The sequence below is a fragment of the Echinops telfairi genome, unplaced genomic scaffold (genome assembly GCF_000313985.2).
Source record: "Echinops telfairi isolate 266 unplaced genomic scaffold, ASM31398v2 ScPeMD7_7469;HRSCAF=8507_1, whole genome shotgun sequence".
NCBI classification, from domain to species: Eukaryota; Metazoa; Chordata; class Mammalia; order Afrosoricida; family Tenrecidae; genus Echinops; species Echinops telfairi.
Genome location: NW_022111373.1, coordinates 69,466,118 through 69,489,424, shown reverse-complemented (window position 1 = coordinate 69,489,424; position 23,307 = coordinate 69,466,118). Strand labels below are relative to the sequence as shown.

General features: G+C 41.2%; 1 protein-coding gene across 1 annotated transcript in view; it reads right to left on the bottom strand.

Annotated features, from left to right (window-relative positions):
- The window catches only part of ACOT12 (acyl-CoA thioesterase 12), an 84,520-nt gene that overhangs the window by 53,729 nt on the left and 7,484 nt on the right, over positions 1 to 23,307 (bottom strand). Inside the window, exons 2-5 of the mRNA XM_045285204.1 lie at positions 18,626 to 18,697; positions 13,983 to 14,052; positions 7,834 to 7,894; positions 488 to 589 (exon numbers count right to left, since the gene is read on the bottom strand). Of these exons, the coding sequence (XP_045141139.1) occupies positions 488 to 589; positions 7,834 to 7,894; positions 13,983 to 14,052; positions 18,626 to 18,697 (305 nt within the window). The remainder of the gene's footprint in view (positions 1 to 487; positions 590 to 7,833; positions 7,895 to 13,982; positions 14,053 to 18,625; positions 18,698 to 23,307) is intronic.

Below are 23,307 nucleotides of genomic sequence, written 5' to 3'. Positions count from 1 at the left end.
TGGGGGAGAGGCCTTGTATTTCATTTAAGGATATTTTTTATCTAATATACCTTGAAGCTTATTTTCAAACTTCAGTAACTCAGTAACGCTGACATTTTTCCTTCACCATTAAAAAAAAAAGATTGGGCCATAGCATACAAGTGCTTGAGAATTTGTTCTGGCTTTTTTTTTTTTTTAAAGCTCGGTTTTAAGTAGATAGTCACAAAAAAGAGAAATAAACCAGTAAGCAATATTTTTGAGAACCTGATATGACCTTCAAGTCCTTTAAAACACGTTCCCTTCTCTTTCACAACTGGCTACATTACATAACTCATCATATTGCAATGTTACCACAGAATGTTACCTTTCAAGAAAACCACTGTTGATAATTAATCATTCTCAGGAAGGCACGTCTTGTAGAAGAGGAAATGCCATTTTCCCAGAATAATTCTCACACAACTGTATGGGCTGGATGCCATGCTACAAGTCTCTTCACAGGGATACTTACCTTTTCGTTTCCAACTGGTTTGGCCACAAACGTAGAGAAAGCTGCACTGACAAGTTTCTCAACACCAGTGAGCATGTCCTGCACCGTGACCTTGATACTGATCTAAAACCAAAACCAAAACAAGTAAATAAACTTCCAGTCCACCCGATAACAAGTCAGATTGCAGCAGCCAAAGTTCAGTTATTTCCTTTCTCGCTCTTTCAATTTAAAAGGTGAAAAGAGCATTTTTAAAGGAAGACTTTCCTTTCAATGGTGTTCTATAAAATTGAACAAATCACTATTTTTCTGACTAAAGAAAATGTACTTACTATACAAATTTGAAATTGCCTATACATAAATAGATGTCAGTGAGCTTGTTTTGGGGATTATACAAATAGTCAAATGATAAAAATGGCATCAAACTATTCAGTAGTCATCCCACCAGCCAGAGATCACCATTATTAGGTAAACATTGAGGTTTAGTTACTAATAATTATAAGGACTAACTAAATTAATTCATCTTTCTAAAATAATATCTACATATTATTATTTTATACATATTATTGCAAGGTGTCATTCAGTCAATTCCAACTCCTCCCACACTGCGTCCAACAGAAGGAAGCATTGCTCTGTCCTGTATCACCCTCACTAATGCTGAAGTCTCTGTGTCCAGCGAATATGGTGTTGTCATTGTTGTTGTTGTGGTCTGCCACATCTATTCCAGTGCACAGCAACTTTACGTACAACAAATGAAACCCCACCAGTCCTAGGGCATTCCCACCATTGCTGTTAGGTTTGAACCTGTTGTTGAAGCTGCTGTGTCAGTCCCTCCTGCTGAGGGTCTTCTTTTCTTTTTTGTATGCTGTCTCTCTGCTTTACCAAGCACGATGATGTCCTTTTCTAGGGACTGGTCTCTCCTGATAGCATCTCTCTATATATAATTATGTAACTCAATTGAATTACGTAATTTTCCCATGAACTTTTACAGCCCAGTCACACACACACACACACACACACACACACACACACACACACACACAGATGTCTCTGCCACAGGTGGATGGCTGCATGCACGGTTATAGCCTCATTAGAGTCTCTTCAAAAACAAAAAGGTCAAATCAACACAGTGACTTCTGAGGGGCATCGACTGGACCAGTTAAACTCAAGGCAGAGAGATCAGCTCATAAGGTTATAGTAACTGATTTTTGTTTTTTTAAAAATTATTCTAAAGGCATAAACTTGATGGATTTTATTGGAGGACCCAGAACAATCACTGGGGCTTATAATGAAGTTGGTTTAAGAAAATGTAAATGGCGTTGATGATAAAAAGGCCAGGGAAGTTGTGTGGAGGATGTTTTTTTTTGCATCACAATGCACCAGGTCATTTTCCCAAATGGCAAGAGCCGTCCTCTAAGAGTTTTGTTGGGAGAGGTTCCCTATTCATCTTACAACCCTGGTCTTGCACCTTCTTCCGTGATTTTGTTCCCCAAATTCAAAACATGTTCAGAGGAACACAATTAGAGTCCCCAGATGATGCCCCTGTTGTGACTTGGTGCGCACTGAAGACGTCTTGAGACGAGAGGAAATGCCACTGTCAGCAGTGTTTATCCCTAAATGGAGGTTAGACCGAGAAACACGAGCTTCACAGTCTGCTATTTTTGTTTAGAGAGGTTTTCTATGATTTTTCAAAATACCTTTTTTACCTACCCTTGTGTGTGTGTGTGTGTGTGTGTGCATAAACAAACAGTTTCAGGATTGCCATTTCTAATCAAGGAACCAGGTGACACCAATGGTTATGTGCTCCACTACTAACCGAGAAGGTGATGGACCAAGTCCACCCAGTACTTCGATCCGTGTCTAATGACCTGGGGGTCTGCTTCCATAAAGATCGCAGGCAAGGAAACTGTGAACTGTATGTGGAAGTTTTCTGTCACCTGGGTCACTATAGGTTGACATCAACTCAATAAGACCTAACAACACTATATTTACACTTTTATATTCTGAATTTTTAAATTGTGGCATTATGTAATGAGCATGTTCTAATTCCATTAGTAGAAAATACTATGTAGAATGTTGTTAGTGCCACTGCATCACTTCTGACTCATCAAGACCTCTGTCCAACAAGAAGAAACACCGCTTGCTGCTGGGCCCCCTCACAGTTCTCGTTATGTCTGAGCCCATTGCCACAGCCGCTGTGTCCATCCATCTCTTTTAGGGTCTTCCTCGTTCTTGTGTGTGTGGCCCTTCTACTTCACTGAGCATGAAGTCCAGGGACTGCTCTTTCCTGATGAAATGTCCAAAAAGCTTGAGAAGGAGTTTCAACAGCCTCATTTCTAAAAAGCATTCTGGAGTACTTATTCCAAGACACATTTGTTTGCTATTTTGGAAGCCCACAATATTTTCAATCTTCTTGACCAACACCATAATTCAAATGCATCACCTTTTCTATGCTCATCCTTATTCATCGTCCAACTCCCACATATATATGAGGTGATTGAAACTATAACCTGACTTGGGTTAGGGGCAATTTAGTCCCCCAAATGTTATCCTGTTCTTCAACACTTAAAGAGTCTTGTGTAGTATGTTTACCCAATGTAATTTGATTACTTGACTGCTGAGTATTGATTGTGGATACAAAAAAGATGAACTGCTTGACAACTTCAATTTTTCTCGCTCTTTATCATGATGCTACCTATTAGTCCAATTGTGAGGACATTTTTCTTTACATTAAGTTGTAATTCATATTGAAGACTATAGTCTTTCATCTTCTTCAGCAAAGAATTCAAATTTACATTAAGTTGTAATTCATATTGAAGACTATAGTCTTTCATCTTCTTCAGCAAATAATTCAAATTCTCCTCACTTTCAGCAAGCAAGCTTGTCCGCCTACATATTAAAGGTTGTTATAGGCCCTCTTCCAAGCCTGAGACCATGCTTCAGTTTCTTGGGATTTGCTCAGCCTGCAGATAGAAAAAAATATGGTGAAAGGATACAACCTGGATACCTACCTTTTCTGATTTTAAATCACACAACATTCCTTTGTTCTGTTCAAAGGGATGCCTCTTGGTCCTTGTACAATTTCCCCATTAGCACAATGAAGTGTTCTGGAATCCCCATTCTACTCAAACACTCTCCACGGCTTATTGTGATCTACACAGTTTAAGGCCTCTTTAAGGTCAATGTAGCACAAGTAAACATTTTTCTGGGATTCTGTGCTTTCAGCCGAGACCCTTCTGACATCAGCAATGAAGACCTTCATGCCATGTAGTCTTCGGAATCCAGCTTGAATTTCTGGCAGCGCTCTGTCAATGTATCAGTGCTACCAATTTTTAAGTAACTCCAGCAACATTTTGTTACTTACATTCAGTATTGATGATATTGTTCCATAATTCTCACATTATTTGGAGTGCCTTTCTTTGGAACTTGGAAAGATAGAAATCTTCCAAATTTCTTGGTATAAACTAGTGAGTGCTTCTAATGCTGTACCAGCGTTTGGAAACATTTCAATTTCTGGACCCTTGTTTTTTAATAATGCCTTCAATGAAGCTTGTACTTCTCTCAGTATCCTTGGTTCTTGATCATACACTGCCTCTTGACATTGTTGGACACTAGATGCTTCATTTGGGTAATTGGTTCTATGTATTCATTCCATCTTCCTGCATAATTCAATAATTTGACCATAGAATCCTTCAATATTGCAACTTGAGACTTACATTTTTTTTCCTTCATTTCTTTCAGCTTAAGATATGTTGGACATGTTCTTCTCTTTTGATTTTCTAACTCCAGCTCTTTGTACATTTCATTACAATACTCTGCTCTACCTTTTGAAATTTTCCATTCAGCTCTTTTACTTTAGCATTTTCTCTATTAGATAAAAGGAATTTTCAATGAAGCAGTTGTTGGTCTTGCAAAATTCTATCATACCATCACCAACTTCATTCATCTCCATCACCAAGGCTGTAATTTATGACCACTATTCTTTCCTCTTTATCTCCAATTTTTCATTTCAGTTGCCAGTAATTATGAATGCATCTTGATTTAATGCTTGATCAACTTCAGATGGAAGAAGTTGGTAATATTCTTCAGTTTCTTCATCATTGGTTTTATTGGTGGGGGTGTAAATTTAATACTATTTGTATTATCTGGACTTACTTGTAGGTGTATTGATACTATCTTATCACAGACAGCATTGTTGTTGAAGATAGATCTTGAAATGTTCTTTTTGACAATGAGTGGGACACCATTCCTTTTTTATTTACCATTTCAGGCACAGTAAACAACAAGATTGTGTGAGTCAAAAGAGCCAAAACTAGTCCACTTAAACTCACTAATGCCTAGGATATCAATCTTTGTGCATTCTATTTCATTTTTGATTACTTCTAATTTTCCTGGTTTCATACCATGTATATTTACAGATGTTTTAATAGATGTTTATGAATAGATGTTTGCAGCTGTTTCTTCTGTTTTGTGTGGCAAATAAAGCTCCAACAACTTCCCTCCATCTAAATCATTGAGGTGGCTCTGAGGAGGCAGCTCTTTCGCATTGTGTTTTTGAGTGCCTTCCAACCTGAGTGATTCTTCTGGGACTATATCCAACAAAGTTCTGCTGCTACTTATAAGATATTTGGTGGCTAATTTCTCAGAATGGATTGCCTATTCTTTTTTCCTAACCTGTCCTTTGTCTAAAAGCTCCACTGAAAACTGTTCACTATGGGTTATCCTCCTGGTATTTGAAATACTAGGGGCATAGCTTCCTGAAACACAGCAACATGCAACTCACTACAAACTGACAGTCCAGTGATGGGCCATTTGTACTACAAAATATTAATTCCCTATCGTTCATTAGAGACATGCATCATAACTTTTTGATCCTTTAGTCTATGAGCTTTATAACCAAGCTCATATGCACACAGAATTGCCTTGAGCTATTTTATATGTATCCACAAAAAAACACAAAATACATTATTTTCAAGTATATCTGGAACATTCATCAAGTTAGTCTATATTCTGAGCCATAAAACAAGTGTCAATAAATTTAAAAGAACTGAAACCATACAAATTATGTTTCTGACTACAAAGTAATTGAACTAGAAATCAATAAGAGAAAGTCTCCTGGAAATTCATCAAATATTTGGAAATTAAATTATTTATATCTAGGTAACCACAGCTCAAGAAAGAATTCACAAGGGAAACGAGAAAATATTCTTAATTGAGTGAAAATGAAAATAAAGCATATAAAAATTTGGGGATGCAGGCAATAAAATGCTTTAAAGAAATTTATGACTTTAAATATTCATATTTGAAAATAAGAAAAATTTCAAGTAATTTCCCTAAGCTTTTTTTTAATTATTATTATTTTTTTGCGAGACCCCTCACTCAATTTCCCTAAGCTTTCACCCTAGAATATCAGAAAAAGAAAGTCAATTAAACCACAAACAAAAAGAAGAATAGCAAAAATCAAAAACAGTAAACTAAATGCAAGAACTAAGACAAAAGACAACATATACTGTATTATTCCATTTATATGAAATTCTATAAAAGGCAAGATAAAAATGTGAGATTAAATGTAGACAATGGTTGCACCTGAGGAAGTTGATGGGTTTAGAAATGGGTGTGAGGGAACTTTTTTATGATTATGAAAATGTTGGATGTACAACTGTATAACATCAAAACTCATGAAAATGTTTATTTTTACTTAGAATGGATGGATTTTAGTGACACAGATTATATCTCAGCAACAGTATGTAATGAACTCTTATTGCATCTCCATAAACTATATGCCTCTTATCATTTGGTAAAACTTTCATCACATACCCTTGATTTTTATTATCTGCTATGAAGCAGATTCCAGTTTCTGAGAGCCTCCTGTGTTAAGGGTTGAACTGCTCCATTAGGTTGATTTAGTTGTGATGGGTCACCTCTGTTCTCCACTGCCACTGAATGTATTTGAAAGCCCAGCCTTTGGCTTATAGCTTGGTAGTCAAGGGCCAACTGTTTGCCCCACCCAGGGACCTCTACTGAAGAATTTTACCACAATTCAGAAATCGCAATACAAGATCCAGCAACTCTCTTCCTATTAAGTTAACTTGGAGAGAAGCTCCCAAAGCCCCCGAGAATGTTGTAATCATAACTACAGTAAAGAAAAGAATGTCAAAATACATAAATAAATAAAAGAATGCCAATTGGATGCAGAAGAAAAATAATAAAAACTGACCTTCAGAAAATCAATTACTTACAAAAACTAGTTAACCGTTGGGACTGGTTTCCCTTGGAACGTCAGGACTTGGGGAACATTGAGAGCCAGAGGGGTACTTTTTCTTGGTTGCTGTTGTGTTAGAATAATTGAGAAACATGAAGCCACAACACCATACCTTGCAAAGATTCCTTGAATGTGTACTTGCTGTGTGTTCACTAGACAGTACTGAGATGTGAGGTAGTTAGTTTAGTGTGCCAACCTGGCCAATAAACACATGTGGGATTAACTGAAGGGAGGAGAGATGAATGGCTCGGTAAGCCTCACCTTTCTAGTTGTCAGGTCTCTTGCTTTCTGATGGTTGGACCAGGGTGCAGCTGCCTTAACCAGTTCCCTGCTTCAGCTGGCAAGGCTCACTTCCTGAAAGACATCCCTGAGGAGAAACCACATGGACCTACTCTGATGCAGCTCTGGGTGCTGGAGCAGCCGTGTGGAGACCCTGCCAGTGCTGAGATGTTTACACATACACTGATTTGGCTTTCTTCCTGCAGCCGGCATCATTGGGTATTTTTTATGAGATGAGGAGGACTTTGTGAATTGGTGTTGGACATATGGGTTAATGGGTTAATGTTGGACTTGTGGGCTTAGGCAGCACTGGGTTGGGATGTTTTCTTGATGCGCACTTAACCTTTATATAAAACTCTCTCTTATACGTGAGTTTCTGTGAATTTGGTTCTCTACAGTACCCAGACTAACATAGTATGGTCCCTTAGGAGTGGGGTACTGGAGAAAAAAATCATAAGATGAAGAGTAGATGTTGGTTTGACCTCTCCCTCATGGCAGTTTTTCTTCTTTGTACATTTTAGAACTAGGGTTGGCTGAGAAACACCAGCTTTTTTAACTTATGTGAGCACCATGTGACATTTTAAATTCATGTATTCCAAATATTATTCCAGGTCCACTCCTCTTCCAGTTGTCATTAAGAAATAAATACTACTAATAATAGAAAAAAACAGAGAAACCTCACTGCCATCCAGTCCATTCCAACAGGACAGCCCTGCCCCAGTCGGTTGCTAGGTCTGCCATCTTGTGGGCTAGGAAGCCTCGTCTTTCTCCCGCGGAGCATCTGGTGATTTCAAAGGAAGAGGTTGACGTAATGAAGGGTTCCTCTTACCTCCATGCTTGTGCTGAATGCTCTAGTAACTTTTGCTTTGATGGTTATAACTTGTCCAACTCTAGTGGAAAAAAGCACAAAGAGGATCTCGTTCATTCTAGCGAATGCCAGTTCAGTCATCAAGATGTATTTGACTGCATGTGCCAGAGAGCAATTCCAGCTTATCATGTTCATGTACTGAAAATGCACATTCATAGTAAAAGAAGGCGATAACACCAAGAAACAGATTCTGACTATTGTCAACTACAGAGCTAACGGTGTTAAACATTAGTTCACTATCTCTATTAAAAGAAAAGGTCAGAGTGCAACCTGACTTCCAAATCTTCAATAGATACCTTGACTGAAAAGCAGTATTTCCTTAAGGATAATTCAAACAGATGACCACATTCATCACTTGATAATTGTACTAAAAATTTTGTTAAAGTAGTAAATAACAGAATAACAAAATAAGCAAGCAAAGGGATCAGCCTCCCACGATCTGAGCAGCCCTGATGTAGCTAGATGATCCATTTACTCCATGTCGGCGGGACTCTGCTCGTGGTCCAGAGTTGCTTCTGCTCTGCTCATCCATCTCTGATCCCTTCATCTCAAACAAAGGGCGAGAGATCCCCGCCCGCCCCACCCCCACCCCCAATAAGGGACAGCATTGTTTTTCTCCCTTAACTTAAAAGTTGAGCTATTTATTGTTCTTCTCTTCATTTTTCTGTTTCGGATGGGAAAAGGCCACCTGACCTAACCCGTTTTCTCACTGACATCCTTGATCCCATCCCCTTCCCCTCTCCATTACCGGAGTGCTTTGATAGCGCTTTTCTTTTTTCTACCTTTAATTTTTTCCATTAGATGACTCCATATCACACTGTAAAAATACTGCTTTCAAATCTATTGTATGAATATCTCAAGATTTTCCTCTTCTCTTTCATGTTCAAATTTCTGGGGACGGGATGTATCCTTTTATAATCCATACATTACTGTTACGTGTTGTTGGTAAGTGCCATGACGTCGTTTCCGATGTATAGCAACCATATGTCCAACAGAATAAAACCCTGCCTGGACCTGCACCGTTCTCACGCACTGTTGCAGCCACTGTGTCCGTCGATCCTGCTGAGGGCCTGCCTCGCTTTCTCTGCCCCTGCACTTTACCAAGCAGCTGTCTTTCTCCAGGGACTGGTCTCTCCTCAGAACATGCCCAATGTGTGTGAGGTGAAGTCTCCTTATCCTGGGCCCGAGGAGCATTCTGGTTGTACTTCTTCCAAGACATACTTATTCCTTTGGGGAGACCATGGTACTTTCAATATTCTTCTCCAGCATCATAATTGAAATGCATGGGTTCTTCTTTGGTATTCCTTATTCAGTGTCCAATTTTTACATGCATATTGGCCGTGGCTCAGGCCAGGGCACCTTAGTCCTCAAAGTAACTTTCTGGCTTTTCTACAGTTTAAAGAGGTCCTGTGTTTCAACTAGCTCATTAAAAGGAGTTTATATTTCACGTTAGGCATGCATACATTCCATCATGTGCTATTCTGATCAGCTCATGTGCCTGTGATTCTCACCAGCCCAAGTGAACATTACCCTCAGAAATAGTACCACATTCATCCATACACCCTATAAAGCCTACAGTATTACTTTATGTATAAGCAATAGATGTTTGTGAATCTCCAAAAGAAAGGCATCTGATGTGGCAGGTAACATAGTAGCTTTCTGTACGCCACTTTTCAATGTTTGCCTCTTGGTAGAGGTCCCATGTAAGAGATGAAATAACTCCAGCAAAGACAGCACTGAAAAAGAAATTTACAGACCAATATCCCTCCTACACATAGACACTCACAAGCAAAAAGAAAAATAAAACTCCCCAGCAACATAGCTAATAGAATTCAACAGCATATCACAAAAACCAATATATTGTGACCAAGGGGGATTCATACAAGATATGCCAAGATGGTTCAATATAAGAAAACAAACCAATGTAATTCACCACGTATATAAAGCAAAGGCAAACAGCCATATGGTTATTGTTTCATGACTACCAGATGTGAGAAGGTGAGGAAGGATAAATGTCTCCCTAGGAGGCAGACACACATTTTCTTGGGAGAAGGGGAAGGAATATATAAAAAAACGATGACGGCAAAGGCACCAAGAAGAGCAGAAGAGTTAAAACTCCAGAGGCGAGTGCTATTATACACGCGATCTCATAGCAAGCAGTGAGTGGATGCACACTGCACGTGTAAGCAAAGGTGGCATGGGAAGGAACATGGGAAGACAGCCACAAATGATTATAATATATATATGTATGTATATATTTGACAGAGGATGTTTGTATATTTATATTTATCTAAATATGCCACATGCCATCAAGATGCATTGGTAATTATTGGTAATTGGACTGCTAAAGTTGGAAGCAAAGTAGAAACTATGGCCTTGGTGATAGAGATGAAGCTGGAGATAGCAGGGCAGAATTTTCCCAGGCCAATGACTTCTTCATCACAAATATGATTTTTCAACAACACAAAAGGTGACTAGATATGTGAACTTCTCCAGATGGAATACACAGAAATCAAGTTGACTACATCAGCGGGAAGAGATGATGGAGAAGTTCAATATCAGCAGCTAAAACCAAACCAGGAGCTGACTGTGGGAAAGGCCATTAGTTGTTCATATGCAAGTACAAGTCGAAGCTGAAGAAAACTAAAACAGGTCCACGAGAACCAAAATATGACCTTGAGTACCTCTCACCCGAATTTTTGCCTGGATCATGAGGCAGTCATTCGAGCAGCACAGGGAAAGCTGTGCGGTTTAAAATTAAGACGGGTGAGCCTCAGGGTTGTATCCTCTCACCATAATTACATGACTTAGAATCAAGACAGGTGTGTGTCGGGTTATAACCTCTCACCATAAATATTCGACCTCTGTGCTGAGCAAATAACCCGAGGGGCTGGCTTATATGAAGAAGAATGTGACACCAGGATTGTAAGAAGGCTAATCAGCAACTTGCAATGTGTAGCTAGCACCATTTTGCTTGCTAAAGTGAGCAGGGCTTGAAGCATTTACGAATGAATTTCAAGGATTGTAGCAAATTGTAACATCAGGACAAACAGAGAAAAGATTGAAGTTGCTGAGGATTTTGTCTTGCTTGGACACACAATCAATGCTCTTGGAAACAGTAGTCAAGAGATCAAAGGACACATTACCCTGGGTACATCTGCTGCACAAGTCTTACTACTTTACAGTGTGGAAAAGCAATGGTGTTACTTTGTCGATTAAGGTGCACTTGACTCAGGCCTTGGTATTTTCCACGGCCTCATATCCACGTGAAAGGTAGATATTGAAGAAGGAAAACCGAAGAAGAATCAATGCATTTGTATTATGTTGCTGGCAAAGAATATCTAAAGTACGTGGCCCGCCAAAAGACCACACCGATCTCACTTGGAAGAAGTGCATCCACAGTGCTCCTTTGAGACAGCGCAGGCGAGACTTCGCCTCACATACTGTGGACTTGTTATCAAGAGAGACCAAGAGGACATCGTGCTTGGTAAGGTAAAGGAGCAGAGAAAATGAAGTATGCCCAAACAAGATGGACTGACTCACAAAATGGAATCCACAAACAGTGCCTGTAGCACGGTCTCAAACATCGGAGCAATTGTAAGGATGGCACCAACTGAGCGCGCTTTTTCCCTGTTGTAAACCGAGTTGCTATGAGCAGGAGCCACCTCAATGGCACCTTCCAACATAGTGTATGCTCTCAATATGCCCACAAATATAGGAAAGTAAAACAGGAGACAAATGTTTGAAAATATTTTATCTATAAGAAAATACCTTGAGGGAATTAGTTGCTTGGCTTGGGAGTCCTGGACCATAGTCCCAGGGGAAACCAAGGTCAAGTGGCATAATGTAGTCCCCAAAGACAATTTTCTACATTCTATGTTGGCGAGTAACAAATGAGGTCTTAAAATTTTGTGAACAGCCTTCTACGCTTCAACATTGGGTCTCTCCCCATCAGGAACAAAGATGCAAGAAGGAAATTGAAAACTCATGGAAACAATTTGGCACATGGACTGATGAGTGAACAATGTGCACTTCGGTCTCCATGACTCTTAGTACTGCTGACCACTCGGACAGGGATCTCGTTAGAAGGTCCTGGATTGAATGGGGAAAACGTGGAAGAAAACTTGAAATCATTAAAAAAGGAAAAGAAAAGGACCAAGCTTATTGGTCTCCTGGAGATTAATGGAACCGACCTCATCCTGGTGGCGCAATTGTCAGCCACTCCATAGGTCTCTGGGTAGACGGAGGGTGGACAACAACACCAGCGAGGTCTGCACACCTCAGAATAACTAACCGTTTGAGATGACAAGGGCAGTGTTTGCCCAAGGGCAAAGGCGAGAAGGGTTTTGAAAGAGGACTGGAAACAGCAAGCACGGGGGAGGAAGTGGAACAAGCGGTGCAACCCTGTGGGGACGGGAATCACACACACACACACACACACACACACACACACACGAAACACTGACACAAGCACACAAATGAAACACTGACATACGCACACAATTGAAACTGATACACACACAAATGAAACACTGAAACACACAAATGAAATACTGGTACACAGGCACGCAAACAACACACTGACACACACAGAAATGACACATTCACACACACACACACACACACACACACACAAATGACACACTGATTTGCTCCGGAGACTTGCATCCAATTCACTGTGGAAAGACAAACTAGAAACCACTGACGGTAGGTTTGTACAAAGACGTGTTGTAAGGAGCCTGCAGCCCCCACAAGAAAGGGGCTTATGAAACGTGGCTAACTTGGGTCAGAAACATGCAGTTTTACTGCCCAAGATGGCGTTATTTGAGCCTCAGGAACAATATCAACTTCAGTGAAATGAAGCCCACCAACTACTTTCATTTGCATGGTTCATACTGATATTTTAAAACGAGGAAAGAACGAAGCCTACCTTGGGCTTTCTTGGGCACACTTTAGCCCAGCGCAACAAGCTCATCGATGAGAGATAGTCTATCGTATAAAAGTCCTTCAGATCATGATTGAAGAGGGAAGGAGCAAATCAACACAGAGCAACTTAATAAATACCCAAGGAAATAACAGTTCCAAGCAATGGTCATTGGATATTACATGTCCTGAATAGAATGTACTTTTGCCAAAATATCAAGCTAGGTTGACCCATCCTTTCACAGGAGATACTGGGGAAAGGTGAGCATGTTAAATAAGATTACAATAATGCAAATATTAAAATGTGTTAAGTTCTAGAGTTCAAAAAACATGGTTTGTTTCCTTTTATTAAGTAGATGCCAAAGAGAAGAAAGGGAAAATTATCAATCAAAAGAGATCTGAGAGACAAGCAAACAAACCCCAGTGGATTGGGGCTTCCTTCAAGAAGCCAGCCTTTGGAATTGAGCAAAGGCAAACAACGCACAGGTGTTGTATCAGGGTTTCCGAGAATACTATGGTGACAAAGTCCCTGTGCTTTTCAAGCAGCGTGCATCCTTTAGAAATGTGTGCAGCATCTTTACAGGCGATGCCTGGGGCTGGCTTAGAAAGAACCCAGAGGTGTGGAGGTGTGAGGAGGGAGAGTGCTGAGACAGGATGTCCTTGAATGCATTCCTGTTGTAGTTGGGCAATGGATGCTTCTGGATACATTGTACGATTCCCTTTATTTGATGTATGTTTCAAATGTATCTTGCAATTTCCTACAAAAGGATGTGTTCATGCATCTATGCACTCCCACATAGAACACATTTTTTCCCAATTTGCCATCTGCTCCGAGAAATTAGTGGTTACCCAGCAACCTCATGAGGAAATCCGCCATCATGGAGATACTTGTGATCGTCCATGGCTCTGATGGAGGAAGGAACCATTAGAACCAGCATCTAGAAGGGCTGCTCTAACATGGATGTAATGTTGAGAGCTGCTTCTCACCAAGATCGGGGCTGTTGCCACCTTTGATGCTTACTGAAAATAATCCCTATGATTATTTTTCACTGACTCATGTTGGGTCAAAGTTTATTTATTTTAAATAAAATCACTAACATGAAATGGATAAGCTTGGGGGCCACAGCTACATGTCCCAATGAGCCAAGAGACCCCGGAGAAAGACGCAATGAAGCAGGGCCACGTACCTGGCAACCTCTTCAAATTGTATGTCATCCACTGAGGCTGTAACACAGGAAAGGCCGGCATGCTTTTCAGCTTCAAAAATAGATACAAATATGCTGCGTTAGTAATTACATTGGAATAGTTCCGCCTAAGGGAAAAAGAGTGAAAAAGCTAAATGGATGTGTTTTAGCCCCTCTCATTCATTACAGCACCACTGTGACCACACAAAGGTACCCTGGCAGCACCGTGGTTAAAGTGTACGGCTGCCAATGGAAGGGTTGATGGTTCAAATCCACCAGCTGCTTCACAGGAGAAACTGTGCCAGCCTGCTTCTGTGAACATTTACAGCCCAGGAAGCCTACGTGGCAGCGTGACTCTGTCCTACTGAGCTGAAAAGAGTTGGAATCAACCTACCACAGTAGGTCTGGTTTTGGACAACCATCCATCGTGATGCTCTGGGGCAAAAGAGTTCCTTTGACCTGTAAATGAATGATTCTTCTCTATCGTAAATTCAGTTCCAATATCCACTGTGTTAGACTGATTATCCAGAGATAATCATATACGTCTAAGAACGAGCTTTATATCCAGAAGTAAGTATGAACCCTTGATAAATTATAAATTATTATTGCTCTCATATCTTACACTGTCTTTCGCTGTGTCCCTTCACCCACATTTCTGTTGTTCATCTCCCTTGGTGCGGGGAGGGGTGTTAAACGTCGATCCTCGCAATCGGTTCCCCTTTTCTCCCCCTGCTCCCCCTACCTAAGACCAACATTTTGCTTCTTTTAATTTTAGAGAAAGTTTCATGGGGACAAAATCCAAATACACTATTCCATCATTCCATCATATCAAGAAGTGTTGTACAATGACCACCACAATCAATTTTAGAACATTTTTTTCTTGTGCTCCTTGTTATTAGCTCCCCATTTACCGCTGTCTCCCCAGATGCATCCCAGAGCAACCCTTAATCCAGTTTCTCTCTCTGTCTCTAGATTCACCCATTCTGGATTTCATGTACCAGAAAACACACAACACAAAGTGTCAAACTAGCTAGCAGCAACAAAATGATTAGAGAAAAACTCTATTAAAAACTAGAACTCTAAAATAGGTCGAAGGGTTAGATTTTAAACTAGTTATGCCCATCCTCTTCCCTTTCCCAGTGCTTATTTACTTTGTGGAAGGTTTTGACATGTGCTTCTGCCAGAGTTTTGTTTTTGATCACTAGTTGATTAACTACCAGGCAGCTTTAACTTTTTCAGAAAACTTACCCCCCCATACCCCCCCACCCCACCCCCACCCACCTTGTTTTGGAGACTTTGATTTTATGCCATAGCAACCCTATAAGGTAGCCGAGGGACTTCCTGTGAGAGTTTCCAAGACTAACTCTTAACAGGAGTAGAAAATTCCATCTTTCTCCGTAGGAGCTGGGTAGTGGTTTCGACTGCTGACCTTGAGATTAGGGGCCCCGTACGAAACCACTTCGCCACCAGGGCTCCCTGGGATGTGGTGCCATGAATGGAACAAAGAGAGAGGTAAATAGAGACTCACCCCTACCGTGGATTCCTTTAACTGTAATATGTATTCATTGAAGGTCTCAACTAAAGAGAGCAAGTATTTAACACACTCTTCTCTACTATCTAATTCTGTGGAGAACAGAAAATTCTAGTTTTACAAGCTTCTAGTAACTTACTGTTCTTCTCAACATGCGCATCGCAAGAACCGATTTGCCATAAAACTAGCCACACTGGAACTCTGTGATGACGATGGAAGTGAAAGGGAAAGAATGTGGAACATCAGTCTTAGGAAAGCTCAAGGTGAGCGTTGTGCAGTTCAGTATATTAAACGCCTGTTGTTCAAAACCAAGTCCAATGGGACCCAACAAGACAGAGTAGAACTTCCCCATCGCGTTTCCCAAGCTGTAAATGTTTACTGAAGCCAACTACTACATCTTCTCCCATAGACCACCCACTGCTTTCTGGATAGGAGCCATGGTGGCGCTGTTGTGTCATCGTTGGACTGATAACCATAAGGCCAGTGGTTCAAACCCATCAGAGACTCTTTGGGAGAAAAAGAAGCCTCAGAAACCCTATTCAGGTTCACTATGAGTTGAAATATAATTGATGTCAGAGGGCTTAGTTTTGAGGTTTAATTTCCAGATACTGAGCAGAATCAATCTCCCTCCCTCCCCCCGACTCATTAGGCAGTGGCAGTTTGAGGTATGGTCCCAGTTAATGTCCTTTAAGGGCTTAAGATTGCCAGAGAACAGTTGAACATCAACAAATGTATGCTGTGAAACATTGGCCAAAGAGTACCTAAGAGACATCCATTCCACGAGCGAATGAGTTGTTGACATTGTTACCACGTACTATATATATTAATTATGAGTCATTAATCTCCAATAGTTGAAATACAGTAATCAGTAAAGACAATTTAATTAAATATAGGATATTTATTAAGTTTACACAGCACTATGCTAGATAGCATGAGACAGCAAGAAGAAACACAACCATAACAATAGCTACACTTTATTAAGTGTTCACAATTGGGGAGGCTTGGAGCTAAGGTAGTACTGATGCATGTCAGTTCCCTGGCACTGCTACTCTTATGGCTTTCATCTCAGAAGTGAAGATATTTTGGCTTGGCAAGATGAAATATATTGTTTTGAATGGTGCCTTTGACAACAGAAATATGAACTCTTAAGGGTTAAAAAAAAAAAAAAAAGCAGGGTAAACCAGTCAGAAAATGCTGCCCAGAGATCTTGACTGAAAATGGGCTTCAAAGGTTCAGTAGTCATGCTTTCCACCCTATAGATTTTTCAAGAGTTGTTAAATTAAAAATACCTAAATAAACAAATATCTGAGTACCAATATAGGATCTATACTTTTTTAAAGGTGAAAATATACATAACAAAACAGACATCATCTCATAACGTCTACATATACAATTTGGTGACATTGCTTATGTTGTTCAAGTTATATCCCTATTTTCACTGTAGTTTTCCAAACCATTTTATCCCTCTTGGCAGTTCAAACCCACCAGCTGCTCGGATTATGCTTTATGTTCCCATAAAATATTTATAGCCCCAGAAACCCTATGTAGCATTTCTCTGTGTTAGAGAGTAGATATGAGTCAGAATCAAGTCAATGGTAATGGATGGTTTTGTGTTTGTTTGTTCAAGCATCATTCTTTTATAAGATTATGGAGTTCTAATGGCCTAGGGGTTATGGATTGGGCCGTTAACCACAAGGTTAGCAGTTCTAAACGACCAGCTGCTTTTAGGGAGAAAGGCAGGGCTTTCTACTCCCATAAAGAGTCACATTCTTGGAAACTCATGGGGGCAGTTCTACCCAGTCCTAAAGGGCTGCTATTTGTCAGCATGGACTTGATGGCAGTGAGTTTAGTTTTCTTTATATATGATTATATTTGACTTTTCTCCATATAACTTCATCAGTTGTTGTTGATGGTGTTGGGTCCTGCAGAATAGATTCCAGCCCATAACAAAATCCGGTCCAGGCCCACATCACCCTCACAATTCTTGTTTGCTTCAGCCCAGTCTTGCACCCACTGTGTCAACTCATCTCAGTCAGGGTCTTCCCCTCAGCACTAATTCTCTACTGTACCCAAGAGGATGGCCCTTTCCATGTCTTTTCCCTGATCTGTTCCAAGGAAGGAAATGAAGTCTCACCATCCTCGTGTCTCAGCAGCATTTTGGTTGTATTTCTTCCAAGACAAATCGGTTTGCTCTTTGGGGAGCCTCTGGCATTTCCAGTATTCTTCATCAACACCGTAATTCCAGTGCCTCCATTTTTCTGCTTTATGCATTGTCCAAACACCATGGCTTGGGCCAACTATACCTTAGGTCTCAAAGTGACATCCTTAATTTTCAACACATTAAAGAGGCCTTATGCAGCATCTCTGTCCACTGCAATGCATCATTTGATCACTTGGCTTCTGCTTTCATGAATATTGATTGTAGATCCACGCAAGATGAGATCCTTGACAACTTCAGTCTTTTCTCCTTTTAATATGATGTTACTTATTGGTTCCATTGTGAGGTTTTGATCTTCTTGACATTGAGTTGTAGTCCATAGTGAAGGCTGTAATCCTTGATCTTCATCAGCCAGTGCTTATAGTCCTCACTTTCAGCAAGCAAGGTTGTGTCGTCTGCATATTGCAGGGCGTTAATAAGCCTTCCTCTAATCATAATGCTTTTCCTCTTCACACAGTCCAGCTTCTCAGATTATTCTCTCAGCACATAGATTGAATAAGTATGGTGAAAGGCTACAATCCGAATGCATACCATTCCTGGTTTTACATCATGCAATATCCCCTTGTTCCATTCAAACAATTGTTTGTTGGTCCATGTAAGTATACTAGATGAGCGCAATGAAGTTTTTGGAAATTCCCATTTTTCTCAATGTTACCCATCGTTTGTTATGTTCCACACAGTCTAATGCCTTTCTATAGTCAATAAAATACAAGTAAACATACTTCTGCTATTGTTTACATTCAAATTTCCATGTAGCATCAGCAAGCCACATCTTCCTCTGAATCTGGCTTGAAAATCTAGAAATTCTGTTGTTTGGTAGAACACTCTAGAGAAGCAAAATAAGTGACATGGTATGTGTTGTATATAGACAGAGATTTATATCAAGAAACGGCTTACACAGTTGTAGAAATAGGTTAATTCCAGTCCAGTTCAAGTCAGGTTTCCACGGACTCGTAGAAGCTAATGAACCTGAAGCAGGATGATGGCGCAGAGATAGTGGGGACACAGGCTGGTGGATGCAGAGGTAATATGAACCTGAAGTCAGCTGAATGAGTCGACCATTCTAGTTCACTGACAGCTCCTGGGATGGCAGGTCATGCAACAGGAGATTGAGGAACCAGAAAGGCGATTCAGCCCCAGCAGAAGACAAACCACAAAGAGAATGACACTCTCTTCAGTCCCTCTTCTACAAAAGGTAGTGACCTGATTTACAGTTTGGACTCCTCCCCTATTCTTAACCAGGAGTCTCTAGTTGACCTTATCCGTAACCATCACATCTGTCAATATATTGCTGCACCCATTTTTCAATTAACCTGAATTCAACAGGACAAGCTTATTTTAGTTTATGTTTTTGATGGTCTTTCACACAACATATCAATACTGTTCTAGTGAGGTCCATTCCAACTCATGGCTAGCCCATGTGTTACAGAAGAGAATTTCTCCAAAATGTTTTCTTGACTGAAATCCTTTCAGAAACAAATCACCAGGCCTTTCTTTTCCAGAGATGCTGGGTGAGTTTGACCATCAAGAGCAAGCAACAGCAAATGTCGTCAAGAGCAAGCAACAGCAAATGGAGAAGAAACTGTGAGCCCAGGATATTTTGAAATAGGTAATAGACATGGGGGGAGGAGAGTGACTAAGTGGGGGCTTCAAGCTTCTTGTCCTGAGGGACTGGAAGAAGAGCAGGGTCGCCGCCAGAAATGAGGTTGAATGCCAAAGTGATAGTGTTGATTCGATTTAATCTTCCTTTAAATACTGAGGAGCTATTTTAGAATCTAACAATGCTTTGGGGCCAGGCTGGTGATTATTATTATTTATCATAGTGATGCGGCTCTATAAAAGTGCTGACCAATACAGGGAAAAATGCCAGAAAAATAAAAACAATTTTTATTGTATTACTACTATTGATACAAAGTAAAACATTATGGTGGGACATTTTTCCCCTGTCATAGATTTAGTTACACCTTGGTTAGACAATATCCCTTTCTTAGTTGACATCTCTCGCTCACCATAGAATGCTCACTGTAAGCCTTGTTTCTCAGACCAACTTTATCATAAAGTTTTCTTCCATATTAGACTGATTGTCACTGTGGTAGTTACATAGTCTGTTGTCAATTTGAATGTTAAGAGTGAAGGAGTGGAGTTTAGCCTGTCAATCAGGTCACAGCTTGATGACTTAATTTGCAGGCGCTAAGTAGATCAATAGCTCATCGGAGGTGGGACACACCCTCACTCCCTGGGAGACATTGCAGCTGACACTAGTGCCCTGAGCTGGAGCAACCATGTGGAGACCCCTGCCAGTGCTGAGATGCTTACAATGCCATTGGATCCACAAGACTTCCCACCCACTGGCCTGTGATCTTCCTGCATTTGGCATCATTGCATGTGTTTCGTGAGTCTGAAGAGGACTTTATAGATTGGTATCAGACATATGGGCTAATATTGGACTTATGGACTTGATATGGACTGAGCGGGGATGTTTTCTCAGTGTTCAATTGCTCTTGTATATAAAGCTCTTTATTATACACATATCAGTGTCTATAAATTTTGTTTCACTAGTCCACCCAGACTAACACAGCCACATAACTGTTCATTTCCAGAGAAACTTGAATATCAATTTGATCTTTCTGTGGTTTGAGTTTCCAAAGATTTCCAAAATCTTAGGAAGTTAAGTCAGTCGTGGAGGGGGACTGGTTTCTCCACTGTAGGAGCAGGACAGCAGCCCCGAGCAGGATAACAGTAGCAGTCGCATCCATCAGTATTCACAGAGTGCACGCAGTTGCCTTGGCCATAGGCATCCTTATTACTAGCAACCTCAATTATTTATAAACCTGCTGCTTTCTCCTACAAATAGGTTAATCTTATATTCTTATTTCAATCAGGATGTTATTAGAAACTACTACCCATCCTGGTAAAATTTATTGAGGCAGAAGCTAAATAGACCTATCCACAAACAGAAAGTGAACTAACAGATTGGCATCAGCTATATGACTGATCTTTGCAGGTGGTTAACACACACATGGTATTGGAAATTCCATTACCACTCATTGGAAGAGCAGAGTGTCTAATTATTTGGGCTTACATTTTGTTCTCTGTAGAATGAAGGCATTGTAATACATGATCTTTCAAACCTAGTCCAGCTCGAAGGTTGTATGACAATTTCAAGTTGTACGTTAGCTGAGTTTATAAAGTGCTTTATGTAAAATAAACCATCCTTTCAGAATGAGATTCCAAGACCTGCAGCCATCCATCCATCCATATACCAGGCCATTGATCCATAGACCCGTGGATCAGCCAGCCAGCCATTCTTTTCAGCAGTAGGTTTCTATTTAGCACATACAAGAAGTTGAAGAAGGGGCCCTAGTGGTGCAATCAGTTAAGTGCTTCACTGCTAACTAGGGTGGACAGTTCAAGGTCACCCTATGACTTTGTGGGGGAAAATCGGAACTACTTAGGCATCAACTAAACAAAGGGCATTGTCTAACTAAATCTGTGACAGGTATAACTAAATTGGAACTACCCCTGTGGGGTAGTTCTTCTCTGTCACATGGAGTCGTTATAAGTCAGAATTGACTCAAGGATATCTAACATCAACAGTAACAACATTGACATCCTGTAGGAAAGACAATCAAATTCAAGGAGCAGAGCAAACATTAGCTTACACACTCATTGGCCAGGCAGAAAAGAAAGAGCTGAACAGATGTAACATGCACCATAATTACAGATTGTGTTCAGTGGTATGAAGAAGGAAATCGGAAGCAGCATTGGGATAAAGTGATGTAAATGTAAAAAGGTGCTCAGAGCAGATTTCTCTGAGGAAATGACAGGTCAGGACATGCCACGCAGGGAAAGGACCCAGAGAAGAACGCGAAGGCAGATAGCAAAGTCGTCTGGAGCTTGGCGAGTTCTGGGAAATCTCCGAAGACTTGCTGGAGCTTGTGCTTCAGGAGGGGAGTCTGCCGAACCGCCTGGAGGAGAGACGGTAACGCTGCCTGTGGCAAGTCCACGGCACGTGTGTTGTCTGGGCACCGTGATGGCGTCGTTTTGGTCAATCCTTTAGTGAAGCAATGTGCCAGGTAACCCCAACTCTCTGAAACCCTAACCTAGCTTCATCTCACCATTATTGTCTCCTGATGGAACCTTGGAGAATGAATGAGTCTGCAAGCCCAAGGAGCATCGACGCGAGCAATGGTAAAGAATTTGAATGTTATCCCCACGTGCTGGGAAGGCACAGCAAGGTTTGAACTCAGGGAGTGGCGTGTTCTGATTCACTTCTTAAAGCTCACAGCAGCTCTTCTGCGAGGACAGATCTTAAGTGAGATCAGATAGAGGCTATTTCTCAAAAATACTGTCCCCAATGAGTGGCGCACGGACCTTCCAACCAGATGGTCTTAGGCAGAAACAGAACTTCTACCCCTCTCTAGAGGTATGTCTAAGTCAGCAGGGGTCTCAGGAACCAGAGATGCCCTGGAGGCACAACCGTTTTCACTCGGATCCTGCTGCCGCTGTCTTGGAGTTGGCTCCACCTGGCCACCGCCTGGTCGTCGGAGCCTGTTTCACCATGGTCCGCATGAGTCCACCATGATCCATCCCTGAGGCTACTGTGTCCTGCCTTCCCATCCGGAGGGCTCATCTTCCAAACATTCTCTGTGGTCCTTCGGCTTTCACTGGCTAACCTTAACTCAAGAAGCTTTCCTGAAACCTGTCATCCTGGGTGACCCCGCTAACATTTGAAATGTCAAGCGGCATCGCGGGCAGCGTCCAGGAACATGCAAGCCACCACAGTCCCACAAGCGGACAGATGGGCGATGGCTCACAAGCACACTGAAAGGTCACTTGCCTTTTCTCTCGAGAACATTTCCCGAGACCACACAAGAGCAGGCACTGCTGTGGTGGCTAGCTGCCGCGGATGGGACGCCGAGCAACGCTCCCTCCGCACAGCAGAACCAGAACCCGCCCGACCGCACACCATCCGCACAGTCTTTGCTACGTGGTTGCAGCTGTGGTGTCAGTCCACCTCCTTGAGGGCGTGGTACCCAAACACACGGCATGCAGGAGCAAAGAGGAGGCTTCGGCAGCCGTATAGTTACATGGCACACTAAAGAGATCTGCCCACGTGTCAACCAGTCTCACTCCTCTGATTGCGTTTCTTTTGTTGGGCAAAATAGCTTTTTATCAATGGATTTAGGTTGACACGTAATGAGTTATTTGTGTTCTTTAAAAGGGCATCATTAGTATCTTTTCTATTTTTCAAATATGCTGTCAGTGGAAATAACTAGGATCCTCATCGATGTGGCTGGTGTAAAGGGGTCCTATGCCCAAAGTGTTTGAGAACCACTGCCTTAGACCCGTCTTCGGGCTCCCTCTCTCTCGCTTTGAATTTTAAAAGCTTGACTTGCACATTCCTTGTTTGCTAAGGCCACAGCCATCCACAGGCCCCGCATCTGCTCTAATCACTTTTTATTTAATTTTATTTTTTCTCTTCCAACCTCTTTCTCTGCCCTTCTATGTCTAGTGCCGGGGCCTGGCCTCGGCTCCGGGCTCCTGTCACCCCTGACCCCTGTCCTCCAGCACCCCCA